The sequence below is a fragment of the Lepidochelys olivacea genome (genome assembly GCF_965140295.1).
Source record: "Lepidochelys olivacea isolate rLepOli2 genome assembly, chromosome: 8".
NCBI classification, from domain to species: domain Eukaryota; kingdom Metazoa; phylum Chordata; order Testudines; family Cheloniidae; genus Lepidochelys; species Lepidochelys olivacea.
Genome location: NC_140418.1, coordinates 100,526,933 through 100,547,675, shown reverse-complemented (window position 1 = coordinate 100,547,675; position 20,743 = coordinate 100,526,933). Strand labels below are relative to the sequence as shown.

At 42.6% G+C, this 20,743-nt stretch overlaps 1 protein-coding gene across 2 annotated transcripts in view; it reads right to left on the bottom strand.

The window, feature by feature from the left end:
* Positions 1 to 20,743, bottom strand: part of BEND5 (BEN domain containing 5) — a 1,397,007-nt gene that overhangs the window by 258,672 nt on the left and 1,117,592 nt on the right. For both annotated transcript variants that reach the window (XM_084637918.1, XM_084637919.1), the window contains one exon: positions 2,142 to 2,256. In XM_084637918.1, coding sequence (XP_084494044.1) covers positions 2,142 to 2,256 — 115 coding nt within the window. The remainder of the gene's footprint in view (positions 1 to 2,141; positions 2,257 to 20,743) is intronic.

Here is a 20,743-nt window from a genome sequence, read left to right as displayed (position 1 = left end):
GGGAGATAATACGAAGAAAATCCAAATGACTGAGAACTGCTGAGCATGGCACTAAAGACTCTGTATGCATCAGCAGTGTGGAACGTACACAGCCAGCAGATCTCTGAATCCTACAGTCGCATATGCACAATTGCTCCCTGGAACGGTTTGTGTGCTAATCCAATCAGGGAAGAGAAAAGTACAAGATAGACTTATCTGACCAATGACTGGTAAGCATCAGAGTTGAAATTTCAAATATTAGCGATCAATCCATGGAGGGTTTGTTTTTTTTTCAATTCAGCCAATAAATTCAAGCAAATAAATCATGGTCTGCCTGTGGATTTTCCATGAGCAGGAAATAAATTGTTGTAAATTACTAGCTCAGCACTAACTAACTACAAATCATGCACATTACTAGGCATTTTGTATTCTTCTCAACATAATAGGTAACATTCTGCTTACTATACTCATTTTTAAGTTATTAGTCGCATTAAGCCTTTTGCAAATAAAGTAAAAAATTGCAAACAGATCAGATGCTTTTCCAGCTACCTCATTAACAAACCTTTTAGTCCAGGAGAGCTGAGAATTCTGCATAATATGAAAGGCTAAAATGATAATGTGCTATCAGCTCAGCAATTATGAAAGGAAATATAATGTCCTTTCATAATACCTGGCATCCCAAAGGACCCTACAAATTATGGGCCAGATGCATGTCTGTGAAGCCTCATGCATCTCAATAGTAGTGTATAAATAATAATCCTGCAGGAAAATCTACAGGGCAGGTAGATTTATGTGGGGAAAGTAAGATTACTTAACAGTCACTGGAGTTCTCTAAATGTTTTGCCTTTGCAGATCCTAGGAGTAGCATAACATGGATCCTGGAACCATTTCAAGACCATAGAACCATTAAGCGGTTTGATCATTAGCACGTACCCCGAAGGCAGAGCCAACATTTCAAAGTGTCATTATAAAAGAAATAGACCCATAATCCCACCTCTGTTCCTCTCTGTCTCTTCCAACCAACTGAAGCTACTCCAAAGCAGCAGGGAATCCATGGAGTGTCAGTGTGGATCTAAAGAGCCCATGCCCACCCAAAAACTTTCAACATACCTAACCTTTACTTTGACCATGTGAAATTGCCTATGTCGTTCCCTGCAGTCAGAGTTAAGAAGGCAGCAGACAACTGAAGGAGGACAGCCGAGACGTACAGTGGAAAATAATAAACTAACTCATCAGCACCATTTTCTGCAATACGCTGGTTCTTCCTCAGAGGTCTCCCATCCATAAACTAATGAGGCCCTATCCTGCCTAACAATTAAATACCTAATTAGATCACAGCCCAAGGTACTATGGCTGCAGTGTGTGTTATTTAGTCCTGCATTATAAGCAAAATTGCATACAGTCCATTAAATCTCTAAGGGGCCCTCTCTTCCAAAGATATGTGTGATAGATGTAATTGCCCACAAACAAATCATCAGCTAATCAGCTGCTTTTCATTATTACCTCCCACAACAAATCAATGTTGTAAATAAATGCATTTAAGAGCAAACAATTTTAGAGAAAACAAAAGATTTGTGAATATGTTTTCAACAGAGGAGGAGGAAAAGTGCTAATTCAAATATTAAAATGAAGCAAAATTAACATAGGATGGGATGGTTATTCCATTCCATGTATCACTACCTATTACCGTAAAATAAAAGACAGAAATCTGTGACTTTAATGGATGATCTGGGTAGCTGAGAAGAGAATTGTGATTGACTGAAACATTTACACAGAGGCTGATGAACAGCATAATGAATGCATTTACAAAACATGGCTAAGGTCTAGTGAGGATTTAGCTGAATTTAATTCAGACATCCAAGGAGACTTGTAGAGCAAATATCCTATAATAAGCCATAGGTCTAGTCCAGCATGCCTTACTCAGGCCAATCTACCACTTAATACAATTGCTTAATGGGAAGTGAGTTCAGGGAGAGTTTTGCTGTATGAGGACTTCTGACCCGACCATAGTGTTTGGCCATATGAGAGCTGTTAGTTCACATGCAATATTTTATTTCTGTACAAAGTCCAGTAATGAGGAATAAAGACAACTCAACTGTGTCACAGTGAGTGGCAAAACAATGCAAAGTTATGATTTGCAGTTTCAATATGACATACTCTACCTGTAGTTTCCTAGATACACCCCATCTGGATTAAGCATTGGAGCTATCTTGAAGACCAAGTGATCTCGCAATACTTTGGCTATGGGATGTTGGCTCACGAGGAAGTCAATTATACCTGGGAGAAACAAGAAAAATGTTAAGATCCTCTTGGTATAAAATTAGAATTTCAACATAAATTTTAGTTTCAATTCTGAAAGTTGAAATAAAATTAACATTCCTTTCAGTTCAACACAGAGCTCTGGCCTTCAGCATTTTGCAAGCATTCATGTAGCACTTTTAATCTTCAAAGTGCTTTACAAACATTAACAAAATAATCCTTATTATACTCCAATGAGTTAAATAAGTGTTTCGTCCCACCCCCCCATTTACAGATGAAGAAGCCAGATCCTCACCGGGTGAAAATTGGCATAGCCCCATTGAAGTCAGTGCATTTACACCAGCTGAGTATCAGGCCCACAGAAACTGAGGAAGTGAGATGATAAGCGAGAGGAAAATCCAGCCTACAGCAGTGTAAATCAGGAGTTACTCCCCTGAAGTCAATGGACTGACACCAGTTTAAAGCCAACACAAGCCAGAGGAGAATCAGACCCTAAGTATCTTTCCTAAGCTTAGTCAGTGGAAGAGTCAGCATTAGAACTCAGAAGTTCCTGTCTCCCCATCTGGTGCTTAGATCACTTCGATACACCTCCTCTCTCCTAGGGCTGGCACTGGAGTAGGGAACATTTCCCACCTGCACCCTGCAATTCTACCGATGCGCGGAAGGGGGCTGGCAGCACTATTAATGTGGGGGAGGAAGCAGGGCTGCCTTGTGTTCAGATTTCCCGCTTCGTCCTCCACCTAGTTGACACTGATAAAAATAGCTGCCACCAAACAAACGTGAAAGCAAATTGAGTGCCTTTGCAATCCTGAGACACCCAGAGATAGGTCATGACTATTTTCTATTTCCCGTAAGGTCTATCCTGTGATGCAAGGACCTTTCACTGAATTTCCCCAGATTAAACCAAAATACCAAGCTCTTGTAACAGGATGAAACTAAGCAGAGAAAAATTAAGGCAGATCATTAGAAAAAAATCACTGATTGTGAGAGCTACTAGACTATGCAGTAATCTCTCCAAGGTAGTACTAGAGGCCCCATCACCTGAGTCTTTTAAAACTGGGCAGGACAGAGCTCTAGGGAATATACAGCAAGAAATATTTCAGCAGTGATGGCCTGGGCGAACTGAATTACTTTTAAAACTTCTGACATCTCTTATTTTTCTGGTATGATTAACTTATGTTATTTGAATCCCACAGACCATGTCAAAACACTTGACACAGTAGTTTGGCTAAACTGTAAAGCACAGCACTGGTAAACATCTACATTAAAATGGAGCCCAAAATCTACCAAACAGCCCCCAGATTCAAGCCATTTGCTAAGATCCATTCTGTACTTTAAACACCAGCAGATCTAAATGACTGCTGCTACTGTTAGTGAATTCTACATCGTTGGGGCACATTGGAGAATCCAAGGCTTCTAGATTTTAGGAAAACTAGTCTATAATTGACCCTAAACATCCACACCTTTTGGTCAACTAATGACTTTTTCTCTGCAGATCTTGAAGGAGAGAGGCTCTCTTTCCATAGTGAGGTCTTCCAATGGGAGAGAGACTAGTGCTGAATTTTTGGAGCTGGATTAGCACACATGCAATTATATTGTTTAGGAGATGTTTCTTCAGCTACCTCCTCACAAATAAGAAAACTGATCTGCTTTTTGGTGGGTGTTACGTCTTTTTCTCTTTACACAATGATAAGAACATAAAGAAATCCAATGGGCAGAGCCAGGACCCAAATAACCATGTTTACTAGTTATACATAAACACACAATGCCTACCTACATACATTCTGCTGCTTGACTGGTTTTTGGTTGCTTCCAAAACATAGTACATCGTGAGCACCACTAGAAGGCTCACAACTATTTAAAAGGCTACTACCCTATTCCTATACACTATAGTGGGCTATATGGACACATGCCTTGGGTTCTCCTCGACTACTGTTTTCATTCTGGTAGTTCTGGCAGCTAGCCCCAATATGTCTGAGTTCTGCTCTGATGGCAACCTCTGCCCCTGAAGGGCTGGTACAGGCTTTTTCCTGCTTTGTTTCTGTTATTTAATGCAGTCTCGCTTGTAGATCATGACAAGGACATCTCACTGATGATTTAAATGTACACAGGAAACTCTTGGTTTCTTGTAAAGAAGTCTTAGGTAGTGGGAGGTATTCAGAGCACTGCGAATAGTTTGTGTGAATGATGACAAGATCTTATTGGCAGGAAAGGGATAATAAGGGTATCTACACTGCAATTAAAAACCCGCAGCTGGCCCATACCAGCTGACTTGGGCTTGTGGGACTCAGACTAAGTGGCTGCTTAATTGTGGTGTAGACATTTGTGCTTGGGCTGGAGCCTGGGCTCTACAACCATACGAGCTGGGAGGAAACCAGAGCTGGGGCAATAGCCAGAGCCCGACCATCTACACCACCATCAAAGGGCCTCTTGGCCCAAGCCAGCTGATGGGGGCTGGCCACGTGTGTCTAACTACAGTGTGGACAGACCTAAATGTTTCAACCAAAGCAGGTTCTTCTTTGCTGTTAGACAGTGCATTTCTTGATTCAAGGTCTGCAACATGCCACCCCACAAAGCCTCGACCTCCTGATGAATTCTGAAGTGGGATTCTTCTTATTTATTATTCATATTACACTAGTGTCCCCACCAAATCAGGGCCCCAGTGTCATAGGCACCGTATAAACACATAACAAGAGACAGTGATTGTAGTGAAGGGCTTACAGTCTTTATAGACAAGACAGACAAAGGCTGAGGGGGAAACCAAGATGATGTGATGTGGACACGGTCACACTTCAGGTCTGTGGCAGAGCCACGAGTTGAACCTAGGTCTCCTGACTCCCAGTCTGATGGCCTACCTACTAGGTCACGCTGCCTCCAAGTTACTAAACTCCGCAGAGATATTTGCTCTACCTTTTCCATATTCTGAGATGACAGATACCCGAAGCTGAGTAAATGCTTCAGCAATTATCTGTTATTGTGGGTCATGTGATAAAAATAAAGCAAGAGTTTAAAAAAAAAACCCACTGAAGTCTAAAACGGAAGTAAGACTAGCACCCAGAAGCAGAAGAGAACACACAAATGGAAAATGTATATTTATGCATGCACACCCCACCATAAAATTATTGTAAACAACCAAAAATAATCACTAGAATTAGTGCAGAGCTTTTCTTTTAGAGGAACTTGATGATCCAAGGATATTTAAAATTAAAAGATTGATGCTGGATTATTAAAAAATACCATCTCACAGAACTTGGTTCTTGTTTTAATAAATCAACACAAATTAGATTTTACAGTTTCTATAATCAGCAAGAGATATATCAGTGTATCTCACTAGGCCAAGGTTAAAAATTTGGCAGCAGCCAAAACCCATTTAATATCATTTACTTCAAGGCAGACACAGCAATATAACAGATGCCCTAATTTATTTGTTGGTCCTTGTCTTAAAATAACAGTTTGGTGGTAAACAGGAAGGGTAATGATGCCAGTCACCCTTGTTAGTGGCTAATAATTGCTTAATTTGTCCACTAATTGACCTGTGCTACTGTTGAGGCGTTGGATCAGGGCGTGAAGTAAACAAGGCCACTGGAATGTTACCTTAGAGAATGACTTCTGGAAATGAATCTACTTATTGCAATAAATTTTCTCTTCACAGATGAACAGATTAATTGCCTGCCAATTAGTCTGCTATTAAAGAAAAAAGTGCTGGCCTTAGATTGGTTGAATTTTTGGAATCATGGCTGCAGTCTGGGTCAAATGAAGTGATCCAATTTGAATCAGCCAAATTGAACAAGAAATAAGACAAGCATTATTTTTTTTAAAATTATGTCTCTGTGGCTAAAGACCAAGGAAATTCTTGATAAACTCAATGCTGTCTTTTTGAAGACTTCACAATAAAATGGAGAACAAGATGGATGTGTCACACAAATTAAAATGTGGACAACATCCCCCAGGATTATAGAAACAAAGTAGGATAAAAATATGTGACCTCTTTATTCCAGACATGATCCATTCTGGAAATTAATGATCATTTCCATTATTATTTACAATAATAATAAACAGTTACAGATACTGCCTTTACCCTGAACAGTTCATAATCTAATTTCAGAGATGGCACGTGGAGAGGCTGATCCAAAGTCCATGGAAGTTTTTCTATTGGCTGCAATGGGCGTTTGATACTGGTCCCAAATAAATATTAAAAAATGAAAATGCAACAAAGGAAATGAAAGAAAAGAGAGAATAAATACAATCGCACTCAGTTTGACATATGTACAACATCTTGATGGTTCCATTAATTTAGGGGTGTTTCTTTGCCTGATCCTGCCTGCTGAATCCAGCTTCACTGAAACTTTACTAGCTAAGACCTCCTCCCAACTAAATCAGAGTTACTTCTCCACCTTTACTCTTCGTCCACTTGCTGCCTTCAACAATGCTGACCACACTCTACTTTCTCTCTTCTCATAGAATCATAGAATATTAGGGTTGGAAGAGACCTCAGGAGGTCATCTAGTCCAATCCCCTGCTCAAAGCGGGACCAACACCAACTAAATCATCCCCGCCAAGGCTTTGTCAAGCCATGCCTTAAAAACCTCTAAGAAAGGAGATTCCACCACTTCCCTAGGTAACCCATTCTAGTGCTTCACCACCCTCCCAGTGAAATAGTGTTTCCTAATATCCAACCTAGACCTCCCCCACTGCAACTTGAGACCATTGCTCCTTGTTCTGTCATCTGCCACCACTGAGAACAGCCGAGCTCCATCCTCTTTGGAACCCCCCTTTGGGTAGTTGAAGGCTGTTATCAAATCCCCCCTCACTCTTCTCTTCTGCAGACTAAATAACCCCAAGTCCCTCAGCCTCTCCACATAAGTCATGTGCTCCAGCCCCCTAATCATTTTTATTGCCCTCTGCTGGACTCTCCAATTTGTCCACATCCCTTCTGTAGTAGGGGGGACCAAAACTGGATGCAATACTCCAGGTGTGGCCTCACCAGTGCCGAATAGAGGGGGAAACAATCACTTCCCTCGATCTGCTGGCAATGCTCCTACTAATACAGCCCAGTATGCCATTGGCCTTCTTGGCAACGAGGGCACACTGCTGACTCAGATCCAGCTTCTCGTCCACTGTAATCCCCAGGTCCTTGTCTGCAGAACTGCTGCTTAGCCAGTCAGTCCCCAGCCTGTAGCAGTGCATGGGATTCTTCCTTCCTAAGTGCAGGACTCCGCACTCGTATCTTGGCTTCTGCACCTCAGAAGCTCATCGGCCCTCTCTGATGCCTGCTCCTTCAGCATCTCTTATTTGCTCCCCCACGCTCCTTTCTCCAGGTATCTATAGATGTCTCTCATAGTCACTCTTCCATCTTCTCTATAATGTACTCTGTCCTAGCAACCTCCTCCACTCTGAGAGTTTCAACTGTCTTTATGCAGATGATTCCCAAATTAACCTCTTTACCTCCGACATCTTTCTCTCCGTCTAACATTTCTGGCTGCTTCTTGGATTGCCCTTTATCACCTCACACTCAGCACCATAAAGTTGCTTCTTGCTCCCTCTTCCTGATGTCTTTTCGCTATCTGCATCAATAATATGTCAATATTTATGCAATTGTATAGCTCTATAATATGTTTGCTCCTATTACTGAAAATCTAATAATTGTAGATTCTAATACAATATGACATTTGGTAATGCAAACATATCCTGGACTCTGTCTTGTACATGTCAGGAAAGGAGTAGCAATTCATATTTTGGGAGCCATTTGCTAACAACTGAAATACACACTGGTCAGAAAAAATGTCTCCTGCTGTAAAATTTACTGCATCTTATAGCTAAAAGTGAATACTTTGCAATTTGGGATTAACCAAAATGATGGAAATTGCATTGCAAAATAATAATACTAAATAATAAAAAAGCAGAGGTATGAACACTTCAGAACCACTTAACTGTACAGCAGGAAGCAGGTTTCCCATTAGAAGATGGTAAAGAAGGTGTGCGTGAGGTCAGTACTTGCAAATTTGATAAAAAAGCAACAAAATCCATTTTCCTTTGAATTTAGTGCTGAAAAAGTATCATATTAATCGGCTGAGCACCTGACATCCTCTTTGTCCATAGAGCTGGTAGTGTGTGGGAAATGGTAGCATAGGCGCCTCCCGCTCTGCCATACCAACATAGGTCAACAATGAGCAAGAAGGAACTTCCTTTAGATGTAAGAGGCCCTCGTTCATTCAGCCATTGATGGACATTAATGTGTTAATGCATATGAAAAATGAAGTGCACCATGATGCATCCCAGGAAGGGGGGGGACAGGTATCATTTTAGCACTGCAACCCACTCAGAGTTGGTAATCATGCTATACTAATGTGGTCTTGCAGAATGCCATACTAGCAGGTGCCAATCAGCCTTCAGTACAGACCCATAGACAGAAACCATTCAATAATTTCATATTTTGATGTATTTCCAAACTGCAGTAAAAACAATGTTGATAAATGAGAAGAGCTAGCTTGGATCCGGGGTACTGACATGATCTAGAATCTTGCCATCACTCGAATTTGCTCTAGAAAGGATCATCACATAGAGTGATCCATAAGTATGTGGTTAATGTGATGATGACTTCACTCCTTTCTGCAGTACTCTTCCTTCTGCCAAGACCTAAAAGCAGGCTGCTGAACTCAGCTGCAGGTAAAAACCACGTAAACATTTGGGGAGAAGAGCAGGAGACTCCACCCTGAGGTCAATGCTAAGGGAATCCTTTTGGAGATAACTGGCAACGCCTTACTAATGTCTTTCCAGATGTCATTTTTCACTTCATATCCACAGCAAAATTAAAATTTATTGTACTTTAGTCATCAATACAGAGTAGATTTGAAGAGAAATATTGCAAAAAATGATTTTTTTCAAAAATACACATAGAAAAGAAACCAAAAAACCTCTTTATTTAGAAGATAAAACATAGTAAAATCCCTGATTCTTTAATACCTTTCTTCCTTTGCATCATGGCAAGAGAAGAGACATGCATATACTATGAGCCAAATTCAGTCCTGGTGTAACTCCAGCCAGTGCAATTACACCAGAGATGAATAGACCCAACAATGGTAATAGTATACAAAGCTGTCCTAGTCTTTGGGTGCATTGGGTTTAGGTGTTTAAAATGTCCAGGTAGCAATGCTGATGTGCTCTTTGAATAGATATGAGATACAGGGCTTGTCTATTCAGTGCATTAGTATGCACCAGAGGGGGTATAAATTCTAGTGTATGCTAGCATATTGCATAGTAACTGTGTCCGTGGTCCCTGCTGGTGTGCACTAAATGTTCCATAGTGCACGTTGACATAGTCCCATTTGAAACAGTATTACATCAGTGTGCACTAGGGAACTTTTAGTGCAGGCCAGCAGGGTCCACGTGGATAGTTAATGTGTGACACACTGTGTGTACTAGCATTTATACCCCGGCTGATTTACCACATCCTTTAGTAATCTGTTCCAACAGTTAGTTATGCCTTCTAATCATGCCATGCTTTACCTCACACCAAGCCCAGCTACACAGGATATGGATATGGGTCGAACTATACAAGAGTAGATTTAAAGGTTACAATTAAATTTCTCTAAAGCCCCAAAAATATTTAATCATTTTCATTTGTGCTTAGAATTTTCTCTGTGATCTTCTTACAGGGGTTAGTGAGATTGCCAAAACCTTAAAGATGAGGAAGAACCTGCATTCCCTCTGCTACCGCAGGGCCAATTTTAGGTCCCCTTAGCCAGAGGTGCACTGAAGTAGTGGTGGTGTTGTTTGGTTTGGTTTTTGTTTGTTTGGTGGTTTTGGTGGCTTCGGGGGTGGGGGGAGGGAGGGATATGAGGAAGAGTTATACTTCCCAGGCATCAACATCTGGAGGCCTGGAGTGGACATTGTGGTTCCAAGGGGCTATGGTAGTGAGCTAACCAATGATAGATATACATCTCTTCGAGATATGTAGATTGCACTCCTGTCATAAATATAAAGGGAAGGGTAAACCCCTTAAAAATCCCTCCTGGCCAGAGGAAAAATCCTCTCACCTGTAAAGGTTAAGAAGCTAAAGGTAACTTCGCTGGCACCAGACCAAAATGACCAATGAGGAGACAAGATACTTTCAAAAGCTGGGAGGAGGGAGAGAAACAAAGGGTCCGTGTCTGTCTGTATGCTGCTTTTGCCGGGGACAGAACAGGAATGGAGTCTTAGAACTTTTAGTAAGTAATCTAGCTAGGTATGTGTTAGATTATGATTTCTTTAAATGGCTGAGAAAAGAATTGTGCTGAATAGAATGACTATTTCTGTCTGTCATAAATATAAAGGGAAGGGTAAACCCCTTTGAAATGCCTCCTGGCCAGAGGAAAGCTCCTCTCACCTGTAAAGGGTTAAGAAGCTAAAGGTAACCTCGCTGGCACCTGACCAAAATGACCAATGAGGAGACAAGATACTTTCAAAAGCTGGGAGGAGGGAGAGAAACAAAGGGCCTGTGTCTGTCTGTATGCTGGTTTCTGCCAGGGATAGACCAGGAATGGAGCCTTAGAACTTTTAGTAAGTAATCTAGCTAGGTATGTGTTAGATTATGATTTCTTTAAATGGCTGAGAAAAGAATTGTGCTGAATAGAATAACTATTTCTTTCTGTCTGTGTATCTTTTTTGTAACTTAAGGTTTTGCCTAGAGGGGTTCTCTATGTTTTTGAATCTAATTACCCTGTAAGATATCTACCATCCTGATTTTACAGGGGGGATTTCTTTATTTCTATTTACTTCTATTTTTTTATTAAAAGTATTCTTGTAAAAAACTGAATGCTTTTTCATTGTTCTCAGATCCAAGGGTTTGGGTCTGTGGTCACCTATGCAAATTGGTGAGGCTTTTTATCCAACATTTCCCAGGAAAGGGGGGGTGCAAGTGTTGGGAGGATTGTTCATTGTTCTTAAGATCCAAGGGTCTGGGTCTGTAGTCACCTAGGCAAATTGGTGAGGCTTTTTACCAAACCTTGTCCAGGAAGTGGGGTGCAAGGTTTTGGGAAGTATTTTGGGGGGAAGGACGCGTCCAAACAGCTCTTCCCCAGTAACCAGTATTAGTTTGGTGGTGATAGCGGCCAGTCCAAGGACAACGGGGGTAATATTTTGTACCTTGGGGAAGTTTTGACCTAAGCTGGTAAAGATAAGCTTAGGAGGTTTTTTCATGCAGGTCCCCACATCTGTACCCTAGAGTTCAGAGTGGGGGAGGAACCTTGACACTGTCTGTGTGTCTTTTTTGTAACTTAAGATTTTGCCTAGAGGGATTCTCTATGTTTTGAATCTAATTACCCTGTAAGGTACCTACCACCCTGATTTTACAGCGGTGATTCCTTTACTCCTATTTACTTCTATTTCTATTAAAAGTCTTCTTGTAAGAAAACTGAATGCTTTTTCATTGTTCTCAGATCCAAGGGTTTGGATCTGTGGTCACCTATGCAAATTGGTGAGGATTTTTACCAAACCTTTCCCAGGAAGTGGGGTGCAAGGGTTGGGAGGATTTTGGGGGGAAAGACGTGTCCAAACTACGTTTCCCAGTAAACCCAGTTAGAGTTTGGTGGTGGCAGTGGATATTCCAAGGACAAAGGATAAAATTAATTTGTACCTTGGGGAAGTTTTAACCTAAGCTGGTAAAAGTAAGCTTAGGAGGTTTTCATGCAGGTCCCCACATCTGTACCCTAGAGTTCAGAGTGGGGGAGGAACCTTGACAACTCCCCACAAGGGATACACTCTTAAGGATAGGTGTGAAGCTTCAGATAAGACCGTTTGGCCAAAACTCATATCAAATCCAACCTGAAACTTCCCTGATGTCAAGAAAAGCTAGGTCAATATTTAAGAAAAAAAATAAACAAATCTACATGACACTGCTCTTCTTGCTTTCACTTGAGACTGGAATTGGATATATACATGGAAAAGGCAATTCTTGTAACAAGTACAGTCTATCCAAAAAGAAGAAATAGCAATACTTTTGCCTGAAAGCCCATTTAATGGAGGTTTTCAGCGTGATTTCCAGACCAAATTGGTTTCAGATCAGTTTGGAAGAAAAATGCAAAATAAAACTACTAAATTGCAGATACCTATCTGAAATGAACCTCTTAAATCTTTTAAGATTCAACTCAAACAAGATAAATGACAGGTGGATCCCAAAGATCTGGAGAACTTGTTCAGCTATCCATCCATACATTTAGAAGCTTCTCTGGAAGGATGGTCTTCTGATTAAAGCACTATTCTGGTACTCGCAAGACCTGGTTTCTATTCCCAATTTGGCCACAGACTGTCTGCATGACCTTGGAGAAGTCACTTACTCTCTTTGGGCTAAGTTCCCATCTGTAAAAGTGGCATAATAATACTTCCCGTCTATTTATATTGTAAGCTCTGTGGGGCAAAGACTGACCCACAGTAGGTATTTGTACAGCATCTAGCAGAATGGGGGTCCCAGGCTCAGTTGGGGTTGACAGGCTGTATTGTAATACAAATAATTATCATCAGCATCATCTCAAATTTATCTCATCTGAACGCCTTGATTCTGCCAAACGGGCCTGGAAATTTCACAAAACACACTACCATGTACACAGCTTCTCTTGCTGTATTTGGATATTTGTGCTCTATTACAAGGGCTAGCTAGAACTGACATCTCAAGAAGCATGAGGAAATGAGAATTAATGTGAAAAAAACCTGTTAGTTGAAAAAATTCCCAATTTCAACACTTATTTGGGGTTTGAGTTTTGGCACAAGATTTGGAAACGAGAGGCATTTTTATTTTTATTTTACCAGTTTACCCATCTCCCTTGCCAAAGGTAATTTGTAGTAGAGACCATAAACTTAGTAAGATCAAAGATAGCTTAGCACTTTGTGCTATTATTAATACAGGGAAAAGATATTTAATCCTTTCATCATATTTATTTCCCAGATGTCTGCATTATCCCTTATTCATAGATGTGTGCTTTACAGGAACGTAACAAGAGTATGGGAAGGAACTCACGGTACTTGGGATGTGGATTCAGTGATGCCTACACTGCCCTCTAATGGCAAATGTGGGAGAAAAATACTGTTGGATCTGCAGAGAATATGAAGAAATCACCACGGTCCCTTATATCTCCTAAAGAACATGAAACTCTTGACAAGAGAAAACCAACTAGAGAAGATAATTTTGCATGATAGAATGGATAGAAGCTAATCAAGGCCAAAACAGGCAGTAAAGACAGATGCACATTCTACATGAACTATTTAATTTTGTGATTATGTTTCATTTTATCCAAAGAAGAAAAGAAAGGCAACAGTGAGTTGATTGGGTCTGTTAGAACACAGCATTTACTTGACAATTTATCCCCAGCGATGTGGCTAACTATAAAGTCTGCAAGTGTTTTGATTTTAGTGGGAAAACAAACAAAACCTTATTCCTTGAGATTGGTTGGCTAAATGCAGTCCACGGAGTCTGGCAATGACCCAATTCCAAGCACTGCTTCAATTGAACTTTCAGAATCCTATGCAAGACAGTTAGGGCTAGATTCACAAAGGGACTTAAAGAAAAGGAGTACTTGTGGCACCTTAGAGACTAACAAATTTATTTGAGCATGAGCTTTCGTGAGCTACAGCTCACCTCATCGGACTTAGGCATTGTGATACTCAGCATCTCTATGACTAACATTTAGGTGCCTAGAAAATCACTGGGATTCACAAAGCCTGAGTTAGGCACTCAGGCTTCCTTTACAATGAATGGAGGGAAATAGACACCTAAGAATGGGATTCACAAACACGAGTATACTAGGTAGTCACCTATCTCTGCCTAGGATTCTCAGTTGTTAGGTGTCTGTGAAGCACTTCCCTCATAACTTTTGGCCCAGTGTTTAGGGTACTCAGCTGGAATGTGGGAGACCCCCAGTCCAAGTCCCACCTCTGCCAGAGGGGGAACAGGGATTTGAATTGTGATCTGCCATCTCACAGATGAGTGCCTTAATGACTAGAGTGTGGTTCTCAATGAGGGACACGTGTAACCATGGGGATACACAGAGGTCTTCCAGGGGGTACGTCAATTCATCTAGATCTTTGTCTAGTTTAACAACAGGCTACATTAAATGCACTAGTGCAGTCAGTACAAACTAAAATTTCATACGGACAATGACTTGTTTATACTGCTCTATATACTATACACTGAAATGTAAGTAAATTTTTGGGGTGGGGGAGAAGGAAGAGAGAGAGAGGGAGAGTTTGACTTTTAAAACATTTGATAAAATAAGTACAAAAACACAGTAAAAACAAGAAAATAAATTACAAATTCAAAAATGATTGCCTATCCCCAACAGCACAAAGTGCATTTCCAATAGCCAACCTGCTGAACATATTGATCCAAATTTCTTAAAAGAATATAACATCTAAACTCCAAATGAAGGTGTAAAACCATGAACAATCTAAAATACTGAAGAACATCTGCAACCCCAGTACCAAATAATGTATGTCTACTTTTTAAAATGGCCATCTTTGCTTGACCCAGAATGAAGTTTACAAGCATTCCACAGATCTACAAACAAGAATAAGGTTATAAACAAGGGGTTCAGCATGCAGCCTTGGGAACTCCAACTGCCTATCCTGCATCCTCAGCTTAAAAAAAATCTCCCAGCGTAAAAAGGCTTTGATAAAGAAACAGGCAACATATCAAAACTGAGACACCCAGGTCCAATAAAAAAAAGTTCCCTAGCAAAATCCAAACCCTCTACCCACTGAGGAAAAAGCAAAGACCAGGTGCTTCCAAGGAACAGGTTCATCCACAAACAACAGCTACTCTAGAGACGGCAACCAAAAAGCAGTGCTCAGAAGATCAGTGAGACCCTGAACCCCTTCACAGCAAGCAGATATATAATACTCCGCCTCAGCCAACGATGGCTATCGCAGAAAGAATCCAAAACAACCTTTCTAAAAAGTGTGGCTGGGGATCCAAAACAGTACAATATCGAAGCAATTACATTATTAATGACAAGCACCCACCCCCTGAAGAAGAGTCAAGGCAAATACTATTTCCACCTTTGCAACATTTCCATGACCCCCTCCCAATTCCAACCCAGAATATCATCCAGTCCCAGCATAATTCCTAGTGCCTAAAAGCCAGTTCGGCTCCACAATACCTCCCCACCCCCCGGCAAAGTCATGGGGTGGGAGATCGCTCAAGCTCCCAGCAGGAGTCACTCATCCCACAATTTATGCCAGCTGAGGAAGTCTGCTCAGAATGTCAGAATAGTGCTGACATTCATTGAAAACCTGGACATCACAATCATGAGTAATAAACGCAGTCACATCATCAGCATATGTGGAGACTTTCTCCAGAGTACAAGTTGGAGCAGGGAGAGAAAGGCCAGAAAGATGCTCTCATTACATGCATGACAGAGGCTCAGTAGAAAGAGTAACAGTTCAGCAACCCAGACAGGGAACAACCCTGACTCACTAAATGCAGGAGACAAATCTGAGCCCAAAACCAAAAGCAGAAAGGATTCAAAATAAAATATCCATGATCTGCAAGATCAAAAGCCTTATCTTGATCAAGGGAAATCAACCAAACATGCAAATCAAACATCTTAAAGGCTGACATTACATCCTGCAATAGGAAAAGGTTATAAAAAATTGACCTGCTGGAGACACAATAGATCTGATTCAGCGTGCAGGACTTAACCAATCACAGTTTACAGCCTATTTGCCAAGGCCTTGGAAAAAAGATTATAGTCGGCACAAAGCAGGAACACGGGTCTCCAATGCTACACCTCCCCAAGGTCCCCCTTCTTAGGCAACAAGGTAAGAACCGCTCAATGACAACGGAGTGACAATATCATCTCCCTGATGGTCTCCTGAAAAACCTGGACCAAGTCAGGGCCAAGAAGGGTCCAAAAGGCCTTTTAAACCACCAATAGGCAAACCACCAATCCCAGGTGCCTTCCCAGGAGCAAAGCCATTTAGGGTAGAAGTCAATTCTGAGAGTGTCAGGGCCTGTTCAAGTCTGTCCATATCCACTGCTGAGATCCTAGGAAGATCCTCAAGGAGCTGCCAAGTCTCAGATGGACACACAGACTTTGAGGCATACAGGTCTGAGAAAAAAATACACCGCAAAGTTCCTAATCACCACAGGATCTGAAAGCGCTCAGCTTGATAACGCCTTGAAACGGCCAATCGTCTTGCACTTTGCATGTTTCTTTTCCAGGCAGAAGAAGTAGTGAGTGGGCATATCCATTTGAGAAAGGCCCTGGAATTAGCCACCCACAGTGCAGCCTGAACACTGATATCGAAAAGGTGCCACAATTGCTGGGTTTTTTTTAATATTAAAAGCTCTCACACAACCCAGCATCGTTACTGCTACGAAAGGCTGTTTCAGGTTCTAACTCTAACTCTTCCATTCTCCAGCAAAGGCTGAGGGTTGTCTGCTGAGAAAAACATTTAATATTAACTTTACCGACCTCCCACCATTGCCTCAAGGAGGGGAAAACATCCTTGGGAGGCAACCCAGGATCCCCCAAAATAACTGACAGAGTCCCCAGAGTGAAAATCTTGTAAAAGGCGAGTGTTAAAATGCCAGTATGGATGATGGTCTTGAATAGAAGGATGAGACAACACAAATGAGACCATACCCAGGGCTGGTGTAACCACTAGGCGAAGTAGGCGGTCGCCTAGGGCGCCAAGTGGTTGGGGGCGGCCAAAAGTGCGCTCCAGGGAGGCGGTGGAGCGGAGGTGAGCTGGGGCAGAGGGGCACGGGAGGGCCGCCTGCGGCAAGTAACGGGGGGCACTCCCCGCCCCAGCTCACCTCTGCTCCGCCTCCTCCTCTGAGCCCGCCGCCCCGCTCTGCTTCTCTCCCTTCCAGGCTTGCATGCCAAACAGCTGATTGGCGCCGCAAGCCTAGGAGGTGGGGGTGGCGTGCTTGGGGAGGAGGCAGAGCAGAGGTGAGCTGGGGCAGGGAGTTGCCGCACGGATCCCAGGCCGAGGGGAGTTGCTACACGGCTCCCCGAGGGGAAAGGGGGCAATGGGGAGCTGCCTCAGGATGGAGAGGGGGCGGCGGGGAGCTGCCGCAGGGGGGATGCATTAGGGTGGAGGGGGGGTGCAAGGTGGAAACCTACTAATAGCATCTGGTGTATATCTCCATTCAGGAACCAAAGAATGAGTTTGTCATCTCCCCCACACTCAGACCCAGACCTTGAGGGGGGAACCTCAGAGACACCAGAGGAAGGGGATGTTTGAACCAAGAGGACAAAACTAATACTTAAGACTTCTCCATGCCCGCAACCAAAGAACCACCCTCAGCAGCACCTCAACAGTGTGATCTTCCCAACTAGCCCGTTTCATAGTATCCTCAGAAACTGGAGCCCCCTCCACCTTCAAGGCCTTTTTTCCCTTGGGGCTTTGCCAGCAAGCCAGAATCCTCAGCCAAGGCCACAGATTACATAGCAACAGGCTCAGCCTCCATTTTGCAGGCAGGCGCCACACAATCAGTAATACCATCTCCCCCAGGTTGTAAAGGGGGACCTAACCCCCCCCCAAGAACCAACATCTCCAGAGCCATCGGGAACCTGTTCAGACCCAGTCTCTATCACAGCCACTCGACTCTGTGTTTTACTCTCAGAACTCCCCATATTCCCAGACAGAGGGTCACTCTTCCCAGAGGCACACTTGCCTCTTCTTAGGGCACAGATTGATCAAATGTGTTGGATGCCCAGCATGAAAACAGGCCACGTCCTCAAGTGGCAACAAACACAATGTAGTCAGACTCCCCAGTCATATACTTGAGGGAAACTTTTAATGTTTTTGGAGCATTGGTGAAAATAATATAAACCTGCCTACGAGAGGACAGAGACATGCCAAACCTCTGCAGCTTTACAGCCCAAAGGAGTCCTCCTAATAGGGCTAGTGCTCTTCTCACAGCTCTCCAGGTCTCTAGCCAACTGCTCATTTCCTAAAAGAGGGAGAACATTAGAGATAATGAGTTTAACACCAGATGTTGAGGGGGCAGTACAAGGAGAAAAAACACCCCACACAACAATCCCCTCCACAACCAGCTGATCAACGGGGCTAAGCATGGCAACACACACAACAGCCGCGCTGGTGTAGGAGGCATATCTCACATTTTTAAACCCAATCACTTTCCCACAGCTAGAACGCACTCCTCCACTGAGCCAGAGTTTAGAGGCAAAATCCACAACCCATGGCCACGGGCTAAACCCTCAGAATCCACAACCACCAGAGGTCTCTGTTCCCCACACGGCAGCCCAGGGGGCACACAAAAGCCATATGGAAATTAAACCCACAACCACCTCCCAACTAAACACACACAACAAAAGCAAAAACCCATTTTCCCGACAGAAAGAAACACGGAGAGAACAGCAAAGCACACCCACTCTCATCCTCACTCACCCAATCAGCTGAGAGGGAGAATCTGACTCTAAAGCCTAATGGCGAGTGCATGCCCCCAGGATTTGGCCTCCACTTCTACCAACTCTTTAATTATTTATCCCATCACTGTAGTACCTAAGTGCCGTTCACAGACAATCAATAGGGCCAGCAAAGTCCCTAGTGGACTTGTGCTGCCATTTTAAATCACAACAGTTTTAATCAGCACAGGCAGAGGAGTCACTTGCCTGACTTTATGGAGTCAGCTGGGATAGCCTGATTGATTGGGAGCATGTTGAGATATATTACAGCATATCTGCTATTTCAGTTACCCACACTGGTGTCCTCTGCAACTCCAGGGCCCCCCTAAGTACTGGATTAAAAGCAAAGGAAATCTCAAATAATGGGATAAAATGACTGTGCAAAGGAAAAAATGACTGAATTAGATTATGGCAGATGAAACTCGCAGGGCTCCAATACAAAATGCAGGGAGTTTCTTTAATTTGTTACTCTTTTAAAATAAGAATATGCTCCCTGACTTGAATTAGTCATTTACCTGTTTTAAAATATGCTCGGCCTTTAGAGCTAGTTGGGTTTTCCAGTGTAGTGAAATAAATGGGAAAACAGCCAGTCTCCTAGGGAGCGTGCTAGCTAGCTGGATTGCCAGCGCAATGGAACCCTGTTAGCATCAGCTCCACAGTAAACTGTGAATCTGACATACAGGCTGCCTGCAAAAGAATTCATAAGGACTAGCAACAAATGATCAGGGCTCATTAGTGGCAGAGTGAGACATTGAGGATACTAACAGTTACTGGGTTAAATTAAGCACAGTGCATGCATGCCATTTCCATTTGTTCATGTTTTAGTCATTTCCTATAGCAGTTGGTATCGTTTTTTTTTAAAAACCCATATACATTGTTGTAAGTTATAAATCCGCCCCAGGAGCACAATGTACATTGATTTCATCACTGAGTGGAAGCTTCATAAATCACTGAGGGCACGTGGACCTGATCCTGAGAGTGGCAGATCCACTCAATTCCCATCCATTCCCAGTGAGCGCTGAGAGGTGTAAGTTCTCAGGCCATACTGGAACAGCCTGGGACCACTAAGCAAATATGTTGGGTCCCACTGCACCACTGATTGCTCGGTGGAACTCCTCATTGCTTTGAATGGAGTCTCCTGCTGAACAACTGACTGCATGATACGGCCAGTTAATTCTTACTTCTCATTAATAAACCAGCTTTGAGAAGCCTGCACCTTAAGGTTCCTTGTTTAGGTGCAGAGAAGGAGAGCCACAAAGCCCTCATCCAGCCACAAAGCCCCCATCCAGATTCAGAACCCGCCATAATGTACCAGAGTTCAGATGGGGCATTCTGAATTGGTTCAGGCCCAACTCTATTTGAAGCAGTCAGTGGAAAGGGGTGCACATGGGTGGAGTCAGATCAGCTTCAGAAAGTTAGTACATAGTAAAAGTAAGGGATTTCCTGTTTATATTCGTGAACCATGGCTACTTCTCTCAGCAAAAGCATATTTGCTTTGATAGGTCTAGAATTCCCAATAGCAGCCTTGAGACTCCTGTCCCTGACATATTTCTGAAAAATGGCAAGATTGGGGAAAAATATACTGTAAGTAAAACAGTTGTTCTCAGAGGTTTGAACAAGGCAATACAAGTCACGATGGCAGCGCTGTGTTCTTAGCTTTGCTAACTGACTTACCATTGGCAAGTTACGTAGGTCTCAATTTTCAGAAAGGTTACCTAACTTGAGGTAATTCAGGCCGGATTTCCAAAAGAGCTCAACTTCCATTTTAGGTGCCAAAGCGAGTAGCCAGATTTTCAAAAGAACTCCGCACATTTGCAGATCTAGTACTTTTCTAGATGCCTAAATGGGAGCTCAGTCCTTTGAAAATCTGGCCCTGAAGGGGCCTGTTTTTCAGAGGGTGGGTGCCCAGCACTTTTAGAAAATCAGGCTCCATTAAGGTGTGTCATAAATATAAAGGGAAGGGTAAACATCTTTAAATCCCTCCTGGCCAGGGGAAAAACCCTTTCACCTGTAAAGGGTTAAGAAGCTAAGATAACCTCACTGGCACCTGATCAAAATGACCAATGAGGAGTCAATATACTTTCAAAGCTGTAGCGGGG